The sequence below is a fragment of the Haliotis cracherodii genome, unplaced genomic scaffold (genome assembly GCF_022045235.1).
Source record: "Haliotis cracherodii isolate W230 unplaced genomic scaffold, xgHalCrac1.p SCAF_4, whole genome shotgun sequence".
Taxonomy (NCBI): Eukaryota; Metazoa; Mollusca; class Gastropoda; order Lepetellida; family Haliotidae; genus Haliotis; species Haliotis cracherodii.
The window spans coordinates 73,074,161-73,095,655 of NW_027266297.1; the positions used below are offsets into that span (position 1 = coordinate 73,074,161).

Consider the following 21,495-nt stretch of genomic DNA (forward strand, 5'->3'; position numbering starts at 1 on the left):
TCATTGATGAGAACAATACAACATCTTGTATTGTTCACCGCATCACAAACTCATAACATCACATCATCTGAAAAATAGTCTATAGCAAGTTTCCCTGTAGTGAGTTACTCGAAGCTCGGAATTCTGAATGATTTGTCTATTGAGCATGCTGGGAGTCCCTCCTCGTCCTACGCAGGGGGTTGACACCATTCACTCACTCAGGGGAGACAATCCAGACTTACATGGCTCGCTGGTTCTCTAATCAAAATACAGCTATGACATCAATCTATTGTTTCAACCGTAGATTATCTGTAACCAATTAACAGTTTTCTGACCTACTTTCTGCAATGCAAATTTAAGGATCATGCATTAATTTTACGCACTTGCATTATGAATCTAATGGCTACAATGATCAAATCACACAAACTGCACAAACACTATGAATATACATGCTGGTTCAAATGCAGAACACATATCAAAGCACGGTTACAGATTCTCATGTATTCCGATTGTACTGCATGGAATTTCCATGTAGCATGTTTGTGCTGCATATATATCGTTTATTTATTGATTTATTTTACTTTTCAGGCTCTATTTTCAATCTGATGACTCAGTATTTGGTTGTATTTTGCTGTATTTTAAGTCAGATAATGCATTTAAAACTGGACATTTGAAACAAATAGTTATACTTGCACAATATTTGTGATTAATATTCAGTTACTTTTGCGTTATCAACCTATTCTACGGCCGCCTGATCCAGCAGCGGCTTTGAGTCTTTGAGTCTTTGATATGCATTTAGAAGTTGGGAGAACATGAATACATGACACTTTTTTATGGATAGCAACTTCTTTTATTCTTTGTACGACGTTTCAGAGCTACTTCTTGCTCCTTCATCAGCTGAATTCACCTGATGACTACTGTCTCAAAAAAGGTGAACTCACCTGAGGAAGGAGCAAGAAGTAGTTCTGAAATGTCGTACAAAGAATAAAAGAAGTTGCTATCCATAAAAAAGTGTCATGTATTCAACAGCTGCTTGTTACATCCGCGGAGACAGTTGAGAACTACGTTCATCCTATGAACATCCCACAGCCCCAGGAGTGTAGGATCAGTTGATGGTGTTCTTGCCAAGGAGGGGGTCCCTCTCACTGTACACCGGTGCCACCTCCTCGTCAGGGTCCACATCTTCCTCCTCCTGCAGACGTCGGGCCAGGGACAACTTCTGCTGGCGGCTCAGGTTCAGCATCCCACCCTGGAGAGAGGGAATCGGTCAGGGGGGGGTATGGTTGAAGGGGGGGATAGTTGTAGGGGGGGATGGTTGTAGGGGGATCCACCTTTCAGTCTTCTGGGGTCTGTTTTGCTTGTTATAAACTACATACTTCCTGCCACTGAGTTAAGACATACAATTTGTTTCCCACATCACATTAAGTTTCAGGACATCCACTCAACAATTTATAGTTTGAAGTAAAGCTTGGAAAAAATGCTTTTTTACTGGACTTTCTAGAACATATACATATATAATTGTGTAGAGAAACTCAAAGTTCTTGGTTCCTAATATACTGATGAGACACAGGCTGATTAAGGTGGAGAAAAGCATCATCAAACTTGAAAATTTAACAATAAATTGTATATTAACAATACTTATCCTATCTCACACTATGCATTTCCTCCTTCTTCTTCGATCCTGGCGTGAAAATGATCCCAAAACAAGTTTCCACCTTCAAAAATCACCTAACCGAAACACATCCCAGCAGTCACCATGGTTACCACCACCACCACCACCACCAATGGCTTGTGTACTGCAAGATTCCTGCGCTGCCTGAACACATGAATTTCCCAGCTTATCGGTACTCATTCTCTTTCATAGAGCTTACAGGCTGGTGTAACTGTGACGTGGGGATGGTTGGGTGGGCGTTAAGCGTTTGAGATAGGATTAAGTATTATAAATATACAATTTATTGTATTAAAACTGGACATTCCCTGTACAAAATAAATAAACAATTATTGTAAAAAAATTCAATTTTTAAAAATGATCCTATCTCACACTGTGCATATATCCCACGGTTTCCCCTCCACAGTAAAGTGTTTCAAGCCTCAAGCCCTCACTCATACGTCTGATGGACGTAAGGCGTAACAGCTTGGCATCCCTTTTACGCTTTGCTAAAGCTATCAACTTCAAATGCAGTGATTGAGTAAGCTAGAACGTAAAGAGAAAATAAAAAGATCGACAACTCGAGAGAGAGTGAATCATCCCTTCAAGACTGCCTCCCAAACATACTCTAAGATGTAAGGCGGAACAGCTTGGTATATCTTTTTTCATTTCATTAAAACTATCCACCACGATTGCATCGTTAAAAAGAAAAGAGGAATGATCGACACTACCCATACGAGTAATACCCTACTGAGGCTAACATTTCCTGTAGACAGAGGTTAGCAGGTAGAAGGTTGGGACACCGTCAAAACGACTGCACCTTATGGTTATGGTCAATGTTTAAGACATACGTCTTTACAACTTGAGAATTCAAGTCTGGGAACCCGATTTGTAAGAAACAACAAACAAAGTCGAATGGACTTCAGTATCTATTTCTGTATGTACACTATATGACACAGGGTCCCGCCTGATGCTGGTATCAAACCATCTTCGCTGACAGGCTGCTGTCAGTTGTTGAGCCAGAACAAGTGGTATGTCTGAGGCCGAGATGTTCCTCAGGTAGTCTGAGGCAAACACTGTGTCTGACTTCTAGAAACAACCTTTCATTATCGACGACAACGTACAGTTGCTATGTAGCGCAGTTCCGCAATCTTCGATCCCATGGTTGTGACGAATACTCAGTTGATAGTGCCAAATAAATGGCGAGTGTAGATCCCTTCAGCTTCTCTTCAGTTTGTAAGTGCTTCAGGTATTCAGCTGCTGTGGTCGGGGAGTGAATGTCTTCAGACTTGCAGTTACCTCCGAAAGCCTTCCACTCATGATCATAAGAGCCTTCGTGGAGGTATGATGCGCATCGGAGATGGTTCAAGCCACTTTATGAGAATATACCTTAAAGATCAAAGATTTCCAGGGATGCATCAGACACAGAGATGGATAGTGTCCGGAGGTGGATGTAGCTGGCCCGAGTGGGGCTGAAGTAGTAGATCTGTTCATTGGGGTAGACGATGGTGTCTTTGATCTGTGACATTTACGACGATGGTGTCTTTGATCTGTGACATTTACGAAGATGGTGTCTTTGATCTGTGACATTTACGACGATGGTGTCTTTGATCTGTGACATTTACAACGATGGTGTCTTTGATCTGTGACATTTACGACGATGGTGTCTTTGATCTGTGACATTTACGACGATGGTGTCTTTGATCTGTGACATTTACGACGATGGTGTCTTTGATCTGTGACATTTACGACGATGGTGTCTTTGATCTGTGACATTTACGACGATGGTGTCTTTGATCTGTGACATTTACGACGATGGTGTCTATGATCTGTGACATTAACGACGATGGTGTCTTTGATCTGTGACCTTTACGACGATGGTGTCTTTGATCTGTGACATTTACGACGATGGTGTCTTTGATCTGTGACATTTACGACGATGGTGTCTTTGATCTGTGACATTTACAACGATGGTGTCTTTGATCTGTGACATTTACGACGATGGTGTCTTTGATCTGTGACATTTACAACGATGGTGTCTTTGATCTGTGACATTTACAACGATGGTGTCTTTGATCTGTGACATTTACAACGATGGTGTCTTTGATCTGTGACATTTACGACGATGGTGTCTTAGATCTGTGACATTTACGACGATGGTGTCTTTGATCTGTGACATTTACGACGATGGTGTCTTTGATCTGTGACATTTACGACGATGGTGTCTTAGATCTGTGATATTTACGACGATGGTGTCTTTGATCTGTGACATTTACGACAATGGTGTCTTTGATCTGTGACATTTACGACGATGGTGTCTTTGATCTGTGACTTTTACGAGAATGGTGTCTTTGATCTGTGACATTTACGACAATGGTGTCTTTGATCTGTGACATTTACGATGATGGTGTCTTTGATCTGTGACTTTTACGAGAATGGTGTCTTTGATCTGTGACATTTACGACGATGGTGTCCTTGATCTGTGACATTTACGACGATGGTGAACCAACTTCCTGTGGCCAGAAGGGTGGGACAAAAAGTGGGCAAAGTTGTTTGGTGTCCATTAACTTGTGCAACACTTGAGATAGAAGGCCTGGCGGAGGGTACGTGTAAGTGTTGAGTGCTTCCCATGAGATCCCACACCTGAGGGTTTGGTATGGGGGAGATGAATCTCGGTAGCTGAGCATTGAATCGGGTCACAAAGAGATCAAATTCTGAGGTGTGGAAGATCTTGCAAATCCAGTGAAAAATCTCTGAATGTAGCTGCCACTCTGTCAGGGATGGTTGATCGGGCCGGGAAAGCACCGCTGCTATTACATTCATGATCCCCGGAACGTGCCTGGCTCAGACCTGGATGTGAAGCGAGTCAACCAGTTCAAAGAACTGGATTGTCGTTCGTAAAAGTGATGCAGACTTTGTTGATCCCATTTTCTGGATGTACCATACCACTGATGCACTGAGGCTTGTAGAACTTCAGCCCTAAGCTCCAGGTTGTTGATGTGTTGATTTCTTTCGTCTGCAGACCAGCGCCTTGCTGTCTGTTGATCCAAGAGTTGCGCTCCCCAACCAGGTGTCGACGAAAAGATGATGGTGTCGGTAGAAATAACTGCAAGAAGACTTACTGGCAAACATTTAAACTTGAGACGTTTCTCCAAAGTATGCGGGTCTGCATGCGCCTGTATGTAGTTTTCAATGCAAAACTATCCTTTGTCAATGAACAAAGTGCATGTACGGTTTTGTGATGAAGTTTGCCGCGGTCCTTCGGAACAAAGGATACTGGAGGGTAAGACCCTGGAGTTAGGATTGGTACCCAAATTCACCACAGCATGCTTGGCTAATAACATACAAATATTGTGTCTTCCAGGGCTGGCACTTGACTGGCAGCATAGTCCCTTCATAGCGGAGACTTTGTTACTGGAAGCAGCGTTGTGAAGTGACGTTTGTAGCCCTCAGTCAGCAGCCTTGTGATGTAGAGGTCTCCCAGAATCCCCCAGCTGGCTGCAGAAACCCAAGCCTTCCACCTACATGTATATTGTATACTGGTACAACTCAGGGCAGAAGTTCCCAGTCGTACCCAACTGTCACTGGGTCACTTAGAGGAGTCAGCTCCTTTAGCCGACTCTCCTGTGTCCATTCCCTGGGTGAAGGTAACCGTTCTGGTGCCGGTGGACTTGGAACCTCTACAGCCTTGATCATGGCATCCTGTTCCACGAAGGGATCTTAGAAATCAGTAGCAACAAGTCCTTTTTTTGCACTGTGCAATGATCTTTATTCGGCGTAGTGGCAATCGTCTTGCTAGCTGTGACCACGAATGATCAGGGTTTGGGAGATGACTTTGTAGGAAAACCATCAATGAGCATCAATGATGAGGAAGGAATCTGATGCCACGTCATCCTCCAAAACAAATGTAGGTGTAGTCAACGACTTGTTCCTTTTCAGAAGATTGGGCATCCGATTCTGCTGCTTTTAGTTTGGTTCGTTTGTTTCTTAGAGCAGCTGAAGGTCCGTGTTCATCTTAGACTGTCTCTCCGTGTCCCTCATCGTACATGTACGACTGTGGAGTAAGAGGTCTGCCTCAGAGAGGAGCTTGCACTGGTAGTGACATTGTTCTGAGGTCTTGCAACGGTCATGACAATCACAACATATGCAGTGTTGGTCTTGAGCTGAAAACGTTCGATTGCACTTGTGACATGTCTTGTTATCCATAATCACCTCTCTGGTCAGATGTGTAGAGAGAAAAAATAATCAAAATATAATATAATTCTCTTCAAATAAAATCTACACACCAAGGTAACAAGAAAGAGAACAAGTAAGCTGGAAACACGCAGTGGTGATGGTGGTAACCATGGTGATGGCTGGGATATGTTTGGGTGAGGCGTTTGTTGAAGCTGGAAACTTGTTTTGGGATCGTTTCCACACCAGGATCGAAGAAAAAGCATGAAATGCATGGTGTGTGATAGCTTAAGGGTCCTAGCAAAATAAGCTTAAATTATGGTGTGCCAAGATGACACAGAATGAGGTCTTACCTTCCTCTTATCGATGACGTTCAGGAAGAAGGTGGTGGTGACACAGGCAAGGATGTTGGCCAGCAGGAAGATCATCACATACTTCCAGCGCAGCAAGATGGTCGCTGTGGATGTGCTGCAACAGAAGGAATACACCTAACAGTCACTGGGAATACAAGGAATACACCTGACAGTCACTGGGAATACAAGGAATACACCTGACAGCCGCTGGGCATACAAGGAATACACCTGACAGTCACTGGGAATACAAGGAATACACCTGACAGTCGCTGGGAATACAAGGAATACACCTGACAGTCGCTGGGAATACAAGGAATACACCTGACAGTCACTGGGAATACAAGGAATACACCTGACAGTCACTGGGAATACAAGGAATACACCTGACAGTCACTGGGAATACAAGGAATACACCTGACAGCCGCTGGGAATACAAGGAATACACCTGACAGTCGCTGGGAATACAAGGAATACACCTGACAGTCACTGGGAATACAAGGAATACACCTGACAGTCGCTGGGAATACAAGGAATACACCTGACAGTCTCCGAGAATACAAGGAATACACCTGACAGTCGCTGGGAATACAAGGAATACACCTGACAGTCTCCAGGAATACAAGGAATACACCTGACAGTCGCTGGGAATACAAGGAATACACCTGACAGTCACAGGGAATACAAGGAATACACCTGACAGTCGCTTGGAATACAAGGATTGATACAGTCGCTGGGAATACAAGGAATACACCTGACAGTCGCTGGGAATACAAGGAATACACCTGACAGTCACTGGGAATACACCTGACAGTCGCTGGGAATACAAGGATTGATACAGTCGCTGGGAATACAAGGAATACACCTGACAGTCACTGGGAATACAAGGAATACACCTGACAGTCACTGGGAATACAAGGAATACACCTGACAGTCGCTGGGAATACAAGGAATACACCTGACAGTCGCTGGGAATACAAGGAATACACCTGACAGTTGCTGGGAATACAAGGAATACAGGTGACAGTCGCTGGGAATACAAGGAATACACCTGACAGTTGCTGGGAATACAAGGAATACACCTGACAGTCGCTGGGAATACAAGGAATGACACTTTCAAGGAATACAAGGATTGATACAGTCACGAGGAATATGATTGACAGTCATGAGGAATACTAGGACTGACATAATTTTGTGAGGACTTCCTGTCACAATGGCCAAACTGTATCATAGAATTGAGTTTTATGTTGCTGTGTTTGTTTGTTTGTTGTTTAAAACCGCACTCAGCACTATTCCAGCTATATGACGGCGGTCTGTAAATAAACGGGTCTGGACCAGACAATCCAGTGATTGACATCATGATACGATGATGACATCATGATTGGGATACGATGACATGCATCAACCAAATCAGCGAGCCTGACCACTCGATCCCGTTAGTCACCTCTTACGACAAACATAGTCACCTTTTACGGCAAGCATGGGTTGCTGTAGACCTATTCTACCCCGCATCTTAACGGGTCTAATGTTGCTGTGAAGAGTATTGTTCAATGATATCACAGTGGGTGGGTACTAGATTGTTTGGTCCAGGCTTAATTATTAACAGTTGACAATATTGCGGCATGAAACAACAAATAAACAACACAAATACGTTCTCTGCACTCACACTGACAAAGGGAGATAACCCTGGTACAGTTTTCAGGATGTTTTAACTGTTATTTGTATTTACTTACTGTTTTTCTGTCCCAAGAATTGAGCCTACAACGAGATTGGAAACGCCGATACCAATCATCTGAATAGATGTAGTGAGGCCCATTGCTGTGCCAACCGTTGCCTGGGTTACCACAAGTGGAATTGATGGCCACAGACTAGCCTGAAAAGTGACAAAATTATCACTTACTGCATTCAAGGTTGTAGAATCTACAGTACAGGGACTGGCCGAGCTGTTGAGTCAGGGGGACGTGATCACGCCATCATTGTGTAGTCACACAAACAATTATCTAGGCACTTATAACAGTATTCATCTCAATATTGTTGTTCTAGAAGGAAATATTGGAAATTTCTAATAAATTGGATATTTATAAAACTCCCCCCATCCAACCATCCCCTCATCACAGTTACACCAGCCTGTACGCTCAAAGATAGAGAGTAGGCTGGGGACGTCACGTGATCAGGCTGCACAGGTCTCATGTGCTGCAAAAGCCATTTATGGTGATGGTAACCATGAATACGGCTGAATGTGTTTGGGTGAGGTTTTTTTTTTAAGCTGTAAACTTATTTTAAGATTGTTTCCACACAAGGATCGGAGAAGAAGGATGAAACGTAAAGCATAAAATAGGATAAATTTGACAAATTTGCAAGTTGTTTACAAACACTTGATTGTAGACTTTTACTGTTTACATTGAAGAACTTCATAAACAGACATTTCTGCACATGTGACACAGAGGGTTTTCTGTTGGGGATCATTCACATCTCACATTGTGTCCAGTAAACTGTGTTCCTGGACGAACATACTTACAGCCGCTACAGAGTAGGTCACCCCGAAACACAAGGTCGCCACCAGGGGATACACTGAGCTGAAGGCCAGCAGCGCAAACACGGGGATGGAGAACACCGCACACAACATGGCCAGGTAGCCACGCTTCCCAAACACATCCTGAAATACAGTATATATAGTTCCCATGTTACATATATTTGGTGCCATAATGTGTGACAGTTAGATTATTTCAGGACCATCAATATTTCAATGTCTACATGAACATGAACAGAGTCAATTGTGACAAGAAAGTGACGTCACCTCAAACCTGATGACGCCATGATATTCGTACATGTACTCTGTTTAACTACATGTATGTTACAGTAGCAGGCTCAGCCACAATCTGTATTTGTGTAGTCTGGGAAGTGAGGGAGGAAGCAGCCTGCTCTAGACTGTAGGTGTGTGAGTGGATGTTCTCAATGTTCCAGGTCCTTCATGGCTGCCAGTACATAACCAAGAGGCTGACAGCATGAGCATCTGTCAGCACTGATGACAAATGATCAGTAAGATCACATATGGTAGCCACCCAATACTCATACATCAGCTCTTACCAAGGGGTTCCGCAGGCTTCAAAATCCACCCTAGTCTGCTAGCATGAGACTACTTAATTGTGCTGCGGGCAATCCAATGATGGCAGACCTCACTGACTAGTAACACTTGTGTCAAACTCCCAGTTGTTGCGTACTCGTTTGGTCATCCCAAGTATCCAAATTAAGCATAAAATTGCCGCGGTGTCTTGAAGCCTGGATAACTCAAACTTTTTGACACAACAAGGCTCAACTGTAGTAACTAAATTATGTGGTGAGAATACATGGAGATGACCTGAGCACTGTGGTGAGGAGGAGACACACCTGAGCCCTGTGGTGGGGAGGAGACACACCTGAGCCCTGTGGTGGGGAGGAGACACACCTGAGCCCTGTGGTGGGGAGGAGACACACCTGAGCCCTGTGGTGGGGAGGAGACACACCTGAGCCCTGTGGTAGGGAGGAGACACACCTGAGCCCTGTGTTGGGAAGGAGACACACCTGAGCCCTGTGGTGGGGAGGAGATGACCGGAGCCCTGTGGTGGGGAGGAGACACACCTGAGCCCTGTGGTGGTGGTGGTGGGGGGGGGGGGGGGGGGGGGGGGAAAGAGAGAGAGAGAGAGAGAGAGAGAGAGAGAGAGACACCTGAGCCCTGTGGTGGGGAGGAGACACACCTGAGCCCTGTGGTGGGGAGGAGACACACCTGAGCCCTGTGGTGGGGGGGGGGGGGGGGGGGGGGAGACACACCTGAGCCCTGTGGTGGGGGTGGGGAACACACCGGAGCCCTGTGGTGGGGAGGAGAAGACCGGAGCCCTGTGGTGAGGAGGAGACACACCAGAGCTCTGTGGTGGGGAGGAGACACACCTGAGCCCTGTGGTTGGGGGGGGGGGGGGGGGGGGGGGGGGGGGGGGGGAGAGACACACCTGAGCCCTGTGGTGGGGAGGAGACACACCTGAGCCCTGTGGTGGGGAGGAGACACACCTGAGCCCTGTTGGGGGGAGGAGACACACCTGAGCCCTGTGTAGGTCTGAGATACACCTGAGCCCTGTGGTAGGGAGGAGACACACCTGAGCCCTGTGTAGGGCAGAGATACACCTGAGCCCTGAGGTGGGGAGGAGATACACCTGAGCCCTGTGTAGGGCAGAGATACACCTGAGCCCTGTGTAGGGCAGGAGATACACCTGAGCCCTGTGTAGGGCAGGAGATACACCTGAGCCCTGTGTAGGGCAGAGATACACCTGAGCCCTGTGGTGGGGAGGAGATACACCTGAGCCCTGAGGTGGGGAGGAGACACACCTGAGCCCTGAGGTGGGGAGGAGACACACCTGAGCCCTGAGGTGGGGATACATGGAGATGACTTACGATGATGCCACCCAGGAATGGAGACAACAACATGGACACGTCGTAGATTGAGCCTGCGATGTACGATGAGGTTTTCTGGTTCAAATTATACTGTGTGCCATACTTGTCGTAGATAAATTTACTGAAACAAATAACATACTAATGACATATCTGAAAAAAACCCTCAAACTAAGGATGCCATAGTCTTTATTCCCTTTTGATTTTGATTCCTTTTTATCACATCAATGGAAGCAATGTCTATCAAAGACTTCAAAGGACGCAATGTAGAGAACACTGCTACTACCAATGTTCATAGCAAAGGATACTTATATTCATTTAAAGCAAGACACTTCTATAGAACACTGTACAGGTAATAAGCTCGTCCACAGCAAGACACTTCTATAGAACACTGTACAGGTAATAAGCTCGTCCACAGCAAGACACTTCTATAGAACACTGTACAGGTAATAAGCTCGTCCACAGCAAGACACTTCTTTAGAACACTGTACAGGTAATAAGCTCGTCCACAGCAAGACACTTCTATAGAACACTGTACAGGTAATAAGCTCGTCCACAGCAAGACACTTCTATAGAACACTGTACAGGTAATAAGCTCGTCCACAGCAAGACACTTCTATAGAACACTGTACAGGTAATAAGCTCGTCCACAGCAAGACACTTCTATAGAACACTGTACAGGTAATAAGCTCGTCCACTCACCTGGCATCAGCCACAAATGGAAAGACTCCGTTGTAGAAGAACATGATAGCCAGCGCCACCAGCCAGTAAGACAGTGAGAAGTACCGGATATCGGTGAACCTCTGAAACAACAATACAGTGAGAGTCAGACATCTTCCCGAGGCAAGGGAGTTAACTGACTATAAACGTCCAGTTTCCATGCTTGCCGAACTAAGCTGGCTTGATTGTAGCGCCACCAGTGGCTATTACTAGTTTTGTCCCTTCTATGTCCCTCCTATTGACCAATCAGATTCCACCTCTTAAATCACCTGTATTTGCTTCTAACAAAATGGCGGCATCCAGTCAAGATGATCTGAACTATAATCAGAGATCAATATTGTAATAAAACTGGCCTTACCTCGCGAAGGGCATCAAATCACATGAGCACCTTGATTACACGATTTGCAAAACATCTCTCGACGCCCAGTTGGCGGCACACATGCTTTGCAAATCCTGCAGTCGAATGAAATCTGCACATTGAAATCCATGTTGTTTATGAACCGGATCTCAATTTCGTTACGCTAGTTTGACTGATCTATGCATTGACTCATTAGTCCCAGGAATCCCAGCCTAGTCTGGCAAGCGTGGAAACTGGAATTTTTCAGTCAGTTAACTCCCTTGCCTCAGGAAGATGGTGTCAGAAGAAATTTGTGGGTATTACACAATAGTCCAAGAACAATCGAGACTGTGAGTGGGTGAGTGGGGTGAACTCAGTTACTGTACGTGTGTCACCATACTGTACGAGGAATCCCATAAACTTAACTACAAATCCATGAAAGCTGGTATGGTGCTGGCAAATAAAGGGTCCTGATTTGGATTCAAACCCATGATTAGAGAGTCCTGACATGACTAAGGGACACAACTCTGCACACAGCTACTGTCAACACATGACCTACTGTGTGTTCACCTCTTGTAATACATTGAGTGTAGTTAGCTATGTAGTGTATTGTGTGTTCACCTCTTGTAATACATTGTGTGTAGTTAGCTATGTAGTGTATTGTGTGTATTTACCCTATGTTGTACATCGTTTATATTAACCAGTCCTTGTTCTACATTACCCTAATGATAAGCAAATCGATACATACTCTCAACAACCACAAATAGCTTCAGGTTGATCAACTTACCAGTTTCTTGGATTCTGTTTTCATGCTGGCATCGTCTCCGAGTTGCTTGACGCCATACATGTCCAGGAAGCTGACAATAATGGCCGACACAAAACCCAGGCCACACAACATGGCACCTTGAGAGGGAAAGAAATATGATGGTCAAAACGACAGGCTCCTTTCAAGTAAAAAGTTTTTCAAATATTTTTTCAAATGTTTTCCAGTAATCTTAGTGCTTCATTAGACTAATAAAAATAAAAATCTTGGTTCTCAGGCACTGCCCGCATCGTCACAAAGTTAACCGCATGTTTCATTTTTATTTCCATTAAAAAAAAAACCAACAAAAAATCCTTAAATATACCATGTCCAACAGTAGTCAAATACTGTACTCCAGTATTTTACTCATCAAGGAATAAATTTATGTAGGGAGGCCCTTTCCCAGGTTGATTGTACATAATTTTTTATTTGGTTACACAAATGTTTATTTAGTTACATACTAGTTTGAACATGCTAAAAAAGAAAAGACACCGCCCGCCCTCACTATGTTGTCAAAAACCATTGCCTGAGAACCAATTTTGTTATTCTATTAAGACTTAGGTACTGAAATTATTTCCACGGGAAATAACACAACCCTTTGCTCCAAATAAACCTGTCAATCTTTCAAAAACCACGCACATATTTACAACATGAAAACACATCTTGTGAAAAAAAGTCAGACGTATAAGTTAGATCTAGTTGATCAACTTGTGTTTTAAAGCCTATGAGACGAGATCAAGGACTCCTCACCCCCCCAGAGAGTCCAGGAGAGTCCATACGTCTGAGAGAAGGACTGTGTCAAGAAGAAGTTCAGTACACTTCCTAGACGTGAGAAGGCCAATGTGAATCCAAACGCCATGGCTAACTCCTTGTTCTTGAACCAGAAGGCTGTGATCTTGTTCTGTACGACTGAAACACAGAATCACCTGTTCTACATTGTTTCCATCGCCTGTGCTACTTGATGAATATCAGAACCATGTGGAGGTGAGCATTTTTTTCCTGAAAATATCAAATCCTGCACATCAGTCAGTTCAAATTTTGTTCAGTATTATTTCAGAGAGAAGTCAGTGGAGAATACAGTTCAGTATTTTTCTTATTGAGAACAGGCAAGTAGCTGTCATTTTCAAACATAAAGGCTGAAGTTCAATTGTCAGATCATATTCAGCTGGCCATAATTACCTGACTATATAGAGTAAGTCAGCACTATCGCCATTTTCAGTTTAAGTCAAAATCGTTGCCATGTAAACTAGAAAAATAATTTTTTTAAAAATCCCAAACTATCAAAATGCACCAGTTCACTCACTATCTATGTGCCAAGTTTGGTTAAGATATCTCTCATGTTTTTTTTAGTTCTGCTCTGAAAACGAAACATGATGGACGAATGACTAATACTGCCATATGCCACAATACCATCTCATTACTGTGATACTAGCAGCTTCTAAACAATGCTAAATGAATTGGGAGACAAATATGTATGTAAATAACTTCAACAAATAGTTAATATTTGGTCAAATGTTTGAAAGGTACTGTGAAATGATATCCAAACTGCATGATCCAGTGAACAGTGAACACAGATACCGAGTGGAGTGAAACCTACTTGTGAGAGAACCATTTCCTGATCCGAAGAGCAGACGTCCCACCAACATGACAGGCAACATGGCAGACGTTCCTTTCAGCATGGCACCGACAGCGAACGTGCACGACCCGACCACACACAGGAAGGAGAAGAGAAACACACCCACTAGGAGAGGAAACAACGTTTACATAAAGGTCGGACGTGTTTCGGGAGACCGGTGTTGCAATGGTGGATGGTATCTTGGCGTTATCATCATGTTTTTCACTTTTTAGAATATAAATCCAACCCATGAAGATCCGGGGAGGAATAGGTCTTCAGCAACCCATGCTTGCTGTAAAAGGTGTCTGTGCTTGTCGTAAGAGGCAATTAACGGGATCGGGTGGTCAGGCTCGCTGACATGGTTGATGCATGTCATTGTATCCCAATTGCGTGGATCGATGCTCATGATATCAATCACTGGATTGTCTGGTCCACACTCAATTATTTACAGACCGCGTCATATAGCTGGAATATTGCTGAGTGTGGCATGAAACAACGAACAAACAAACCAGAAACAAATGAATGTAAATCCAGGGTTCACACAGATCTTTGGTCTCTAAATTCAAGCACTTTTCAAGTAAAAACATTTGTCTTCAAGGAATCCTTTTTTGTTTAACAACACCCGAATCCTGAACATATAATTCTACCAATAACTGTAAGTTACCTGGTGACGACTGCTTTGTCTGTGAGACTTCAGTGCCACTTCCCCCATCCTACCTACATCAGGTTCCTTCCTGCAGCTGTAGCACCAGGTCTTGTTTCTGTCTTTGGTTACGTACACACATTGGTACTTTGAAACCCAAGTGTGATTAAAAACACACTTCCTAATGATTTAAACACAATTTGAAGCAAACGTTGTGCCCAGCTTCTGTCACGGGTTTCCTACCCTAAGTTCCATGCTTAGTCATCACTTTTCATCGGACATGGTTAAATTGAAGCACTTTTTAAATCTGTGTGAACCCTGAAACCAAGGTTAAAGAGTGGTTTGCTGAGCTGCCTGGTGAATGGCTCCAGTCTAGGTCTAGATGTAGTAGGTTTGTTTGTTGTTGTGTAATACTGCTCTCAGTAATATTCTAGCTATATGATGGCAGTCTGTAAACAAGTGAGTCTGGACTCTGGACAAGAGACCACAGTGATTGATATCATGAGCATCAATCACCGCCATTTGCATATGATGACATACATCAACCATGTCAGCGAGTCTGACCACCCGATCCTGTTTGTCACCTCTTATGATGTGTTGCTGAAGACAAATTCTAACCGTGATGGTGCCATGTGCGAGATGGAGACATTGTGTAATTTGAGTATTCGTTAAGTCACAGATATGTACACATAAGTAAATCCTCTTTAGCAAACAAACATAGCTGGGTTTGAACTTTCAAATGACTTGGCCTGAGTTTAATTCTTTGATCGTCAACATACAGAAAGATGAAAACATGTATGTGAAGTGGGAACGAAACTTGACAGTTCCTAATAGCGGCCAGTGACAGTCATAGCACTAACATTGCTATGAGAAGCAGGTGCCGGAGCTTGTTGTTACCATGGTTACTGCTCTTACCTCTGTTTCCCAGTTTGTCAATAAGAAAGCCAGCACCAATCACAACTACAGCATTCCTAAAACAGGAAATATGGATATTACCAATAAAACCCACTCCTAACAATGAAAATAATTTTCATTGTTAGGAGTCATTTTTATTGGTAATTTAATTATTTAAAAAATATTCCTAAGAAGAGCATTTTAGCTACTACAATAGGAACACATGATTTATCCTTTCCAAGACAAAAAAAATAATTGATCCTGATTGATCAGAAGTTTCAAATTACAATAACATTCCTCAAAGAACACCAATTGGACAGAGACATTTACATGTATGAACTACAGCTTTCTTACTTTCAGTGTAGAACAAAAGAATTTCCCAAATTTATTTCTCCTAATAAACTACATAGACTGGCATGGACGCTGAATTGAACAATCAGTTGGAACCTGTAACAAATGCAAACCTGGTACTATGAGTGTCATATAGGATACAAGAATCATAATCTTTTCCAATTTTTAATTTTGATTTCAACTCAGTAGAAACCACAACATTCTGTGTGCCTTACGTCCATGCGTAGATAGCGTAGAGCAGGTTGTAGTCATCCTGCGACATGCCCAGACAGTCGGTACAGTTGTTGCACGTGCTGTTGCTGGAGTCAGCATCAAATGTACTCCCTCCTGTGGAATTGGTACAGTTGTTGGACTGAAAATTGTTCCATTAATAGGCATGACATGGGATTCAAGTTTCAATTTGGGCAGAGTTATAGTGTGAGTGAGTTTGATTTTGCGCTGCTTTTAGCATTATTCCAGCAATATCACGGCGGGGGACACCAGAAATGGGCTTCACACATTGTACCCATGTCGGGAATCGAACCTGGGTCTTCGGCGTGACGAGCGAACGCTTTAACCACTAGGCTACCTGACCGCCCCTGGACAGAGTTATAAGTGCAAGAGGCGTGACACTGTTTTTAGCAATATTCTTAACGTTTCTCAGCAGGGGACACCAAGACAGGGCTTGTTGTATCTGTAGCAGGGCATGGCGTCATCCCACAGCTGACATCCTCACTTATCAGCTTGCTGAAGGTGTTAACCCCTGGTCAAGTGGACTAGGTCTCCAACCTTGGATCAGAAGGATACATGGTTTGAATTCCATGACAGGGCTATATGGCCGCTACTTCTCCAAGCAGTGGTGAGCCACACATCAACCATGAGCTTCTTGCTCCTTCTTCCACTTTAAACAGCATTAAAATGTTTAACATGCACAAACATTCCATTCAGCATTATTATTTTCGCTTTCCTCTGTTAATGTTATGTTTGAACAACAATTTGGTTTTCATCTATGAGACTGATAAGTTTTGGACTGTTGAATGTTAACTTTGAAGTTTCTGAACCCAAACATAATTTAGCACTAAAGGTAAAACCTATCATTTCCATATGTTTCATTTACCTGTGTGAATTCATCTTGGAGCACACTGGGCATATCAAAACAGAAGTACGAGCCAAATGTCAACATGCAGTTGAAGAACAGGACCACAAAGCGGTAGCCACCTAGTACAAAGGAAAAAAGATAGTACTGTAACAATACATAACAGAAATATCTTAAAATAATTTTAAGCAAACTGTACATTTTGGTTAAAACACGCCTCCTCAGTTTGGGTTGAAAATATAAAACACTAGCTCAAGGTTTTACATTTTCGACCAAAACTGAGGAGGTGTGTTTTTTTATCCAACTTATGAACAGTCCAAATGCAAGAAATACCAGAGAAAATAAGAAACCATTGACATACCTTATAGTGAAACAATACAGTGTATCGCGGTATAAAAGGAATTCAATCAAAGCGTGTGAGAGAAAAAACGTGCTGCATGGACCAGCTGGAGTTATGACATGTAAAACTGAACAAATTCTCATCATCTGCCCTGGTAGCTCAGTGGGAAAACAGTGGGAATCCATGATTCTAAACTAAGTGCCCCTAAATTAGACTCAATTACACTCATAATAAAGTTTTGAATATAGAATTCCATATACACTAGTCAGGGTCTAGTTCTGACTTGACTTCTGTGGTTTTTGAAAATGTATTAGACACTACAGTTCTTCTTTGTTTGTTGAGTTCTCTCTGGATTTAGCAGCTTTATGCCACAAGAATGTCTTCTTACCATCATGAACATGTTTCAAATAAAAACATCATTGGGAATGCCCTGTTGTGTTACTTTATTACAGACAGGAGTAAAATGTCTCATTTGTTTTCTCAGAAGAATCCATGACCTTAGATTCTAAGGTTTGGGTATTATTTCCACTATATAATATTTTAGGAATGACATAAGAGACCCATCGGTGTCTTGTTTCAGATTATATAGGACTAATATCAGCTGACTATTGCGGTTATAATGAGTGTTTCATCAGTCCCATGACATGCTCGGCATGTAAGGATATTCACATTGTGCATGTACATGTTCCCTCATTTACTACAGCTACAGGTAACAATTCAACAGCTTCCACACAATCATATACATTGATGGAACATATTTATTTGGAGTACTTCGGTCCAGTTGAATAACATTCACATATCATGTGGGCGTATTGTGTCATGTACAAAGTTGGTGCTATGTCCACACGACATCTTATATAGCCATGCATTCAAATCGCTAAAAACTTGAAGAGGCTAGCTACTTGGTAAGTGTTTATCACGTGTGACTGTCAAGTTAAAACTCACAATCTGTCGCCTTGAGTCCCGCCATAGCGCTTGTTTGAGTTTATGTCAAATTGCTCGTGACCTTTGAACTGATACTTCCGCATCACATGAACAAATAGGATTAGCTTCTTACAGCGACGTTTAGAATTCGCAAGCAGCACACGCCGCATAGAAGCTCCTTCCAAAATGTGACAAGAATGATTCAACGTCATGTATACTTTGTATACTATGGTGCAAATGACTGTGCGTGTGCCATATATGGATGTATATTTCCATGCTACGTTAACAATCAATAATATTTATACAAAACATAACTACAATTAGGAACATCAAGGCCGTAGTTAACTTTTTTTGACATGGGGGGCAAATATTTGTACAATATCACTTGTCCCCAACTTGATTCAAATAAAACTGTTTTCTATATTAAAAACACCCGGGGGGGGGGGGGGGGGGGGGGGGGGGGGGGTGTATTATCATATACTGGAAGAGTCACCATTAAAATAGAACCCAATACTGGAACAGACACCATATACTGGAACAGACACCATTTTAATATTATCCTATACTGAAACAGTCACCATTTTAATATTATCCTATACTGGTAGTCACCATTTTAATATTATCCTATACTGGTAGTCACCATTTTAATATTATCCTATACTGGAACAGTCACCATTAAAATAGAACCCAATACTTGAACAGCCACCATTTTAATATCATCCTATACTGAAACAGTCACCATTTTAATATTATCCTATACTGAAACAGTCACCATTTTAATATTATCCTATACTGGAACAGTCACCATTTTAATATTATCCTATACTGAAACAGTCATCATTTTAATACTATCCTATTCTTGAAGAGTCACCATTTTAATATTATCATATACTGGAAGAGTCACCATTTAAATAGAACCTAATACTGGAACAGTCATTATTTTATTATTATCCTATACTGGAAGAGTCACCATTAAAATAGAACCCAATACTTGAACAGCCACCATTTTAATATTATCCTATACTGAAGCAGTCACCATTTAAATATTACCCTATTCTGAAACAGTCACCATTTTAATACTATCCTATACTGAAACAGTCACCATTTTAATGTTATCATATACTGGAAGAGTCACCATTAAAATAGAAACCAATACTTGAACAGCCACCATTTTAATATTATCCTATACTGAAACATTCACCATTTTAATATTACCCTATACTGAAACAGTCACCACTTTTATATTATCCTATACTGAAACAGTCACCATTTTTATATTATCCTATACTGAAACAGTCACCATTTTAATATTATCCTATACTGGAACAGTCACCATTTTAATATTATCCTATACTGGAAGAGTCACCATTAAAATAGAACCTAATACTTGAACAGCCACCATTTTAATATTATCCTATACTGAAACAGTCACCATTTTAATATAACCCTATACTGAAACAGTCACCATTTTAATATTATCCTATACTGGAACAGTCACCATTAAATTAGAACCCAACACTTGAACAGGCACCATTTTAATATTATCATATACTGAAACAGTCACCATTTTAATATTACCCTATACTGAAACAGTCACCATTTTAATATTATCCTATACTGGAACAGTCACCATTAAAAAAGAACCCAATACTTGAACATCCGCCATTTTAATATTATCCTATACTGAAACAGTCACCATTTTAATATTACCCTATACTGAAACAGTCACCATTTTAATACTATCCTATACTGAAACAGTCACCATTTTTTTATTATCCTATACTGAAACAGTCACCATTTTATTATAACCCAATACTGGAACAGTCACCATTTTAATATTATCCTGTACTGGAACAGTCACCATTTTTATATTATCCTATACTGAAACAGTCACCATTTAAATATTACCCTATACTGAAACAGTCACCATTTTAATACTATCCTATACTGAAACAGTCACCATTTTAATGTTATCATATACTGGAAGAGTCACCATTAAAATAGAACCCAATACTTGAACAGCCACCATTTTAATATTATCCTATACTGAAACATTCACCATTTTAATACTATCCTATACCGAAACAGTCGCCATTTTTATATTATCCTATACTGGAACAGTCACCATTTTAATATTATCCTATATTGGAACAGTCAACATTAAATTAGAACCCAATACTTGAACAGGCACCATTTTAATATTATCCTATACTGAAACAGTCACCATTTAAATATTACCCTATACTGAAACAGTCATCATTTTAATACTATCCTATACTGGAACAGTCACTATTTTAATATTATCCTATACTGGAACAGTCCCCATTTTAATATTATCCTATACTGGAACAGTCACCATTAAAATAGAACCCAAGACTGGACCAGTTACCATTTTAATATTATCCAATACTGGAACAGTCATCTGTAAATAGTATCTTATACTGGAAGAGTCGCCATTTTAATATTACCCTAGACTGGAAGAGCCACCATTTAAATATTACCCTATACAGAAACAGTCACCATTTTAATACTATCCTATACTGGAAGAGTCACCATTTTAATACTTTCCTATACTGGAAGAGTCACCATTTTAATATTATCCTATACTGGAAGAGTCACCATTTAAATAGAACCCAAGACTGGAACAGTCACCATTTTAATATTATCCAATACTGGAACAGTCATCTGTAAATAGTATCCTATACTGGAAGAGTCGCCATTTTAATATTACCCTAGACTGGAACAGCCACCATTTAAATATTACCCTATACAGAAACAGTCACCATTTTAATACTATCCTATACCTGAAGAGTCACCATTTTAATACTTTCCTATACTGGAAGAGTCACCATCTTAATATTATCCTATACTTGAACAGTCACTATTTAAATAGAACCCAAGACTGGAACAGTCACCAATTTAATAGTATCCTATACTGAGTGAGTGAGTGAAGTGGGTTTACAGATTTAATTTCGCTGTTATTTTTAAAATATTATTTACACCTTTATTAATTGTTATGTCAGGCAAATGCAAGAAGGTATCTCTGCACGCTCTTATGCTCTCATGTTAAAAGAGAAATATGCTTGTGACAAATAGTAGTCCGAACAATTTTGACTGAAGTCAGTCAAAACCCTAACTGCACAGAAAAAATATCTCCGTTTCATACAATATGCAAATTAATAAGTCCACACCAAAACGGCTACTCGACCGTGAAGAATCCTCTTA

General features: G+C 41.6%; 1 protein-coding gene across 1 annotated transcript; it reads right to left on the reverse strand.

The window, feature by feature from the left end:
• Positions 1–959: 959 nt before the first annotated feature.
• On the reverse strand, positions 960–18,364 carry LOC139479713 (lysosomal dipeptide transporter MFSD1-like). Its single transcript, XM_071262564.1, has 13 exons — positions 18,292–18,364; positions 17,028–17,128; positions 16,147–16,283; positions 15,602–15,657; positions 14,026–14,169; positions 13,179–13,337; positions 12,414–12,529; positions 11,272–11,372; positions 10,573–10,693; positions 8,669–8,806; positions 7,884–8,023; positions 6,154–6,268; positions 960–1,228 (listed from the first exon to the last, which is right to left on the reverse strand). Exons 1-13 carry the CDS (start codon positions 18,314–18,316, stop codon positions 1,085–1,087), a joined length of 1,497 nt encoding a protein of 498 aa, XP_071118665.1. The 5' UTR covers positions 18,317–18,364; the 3' UTR covers positions 960–1,084.
• Between the last annotated feature and the right edge of the window lie 3,131 nt (positions 18,365–21,495).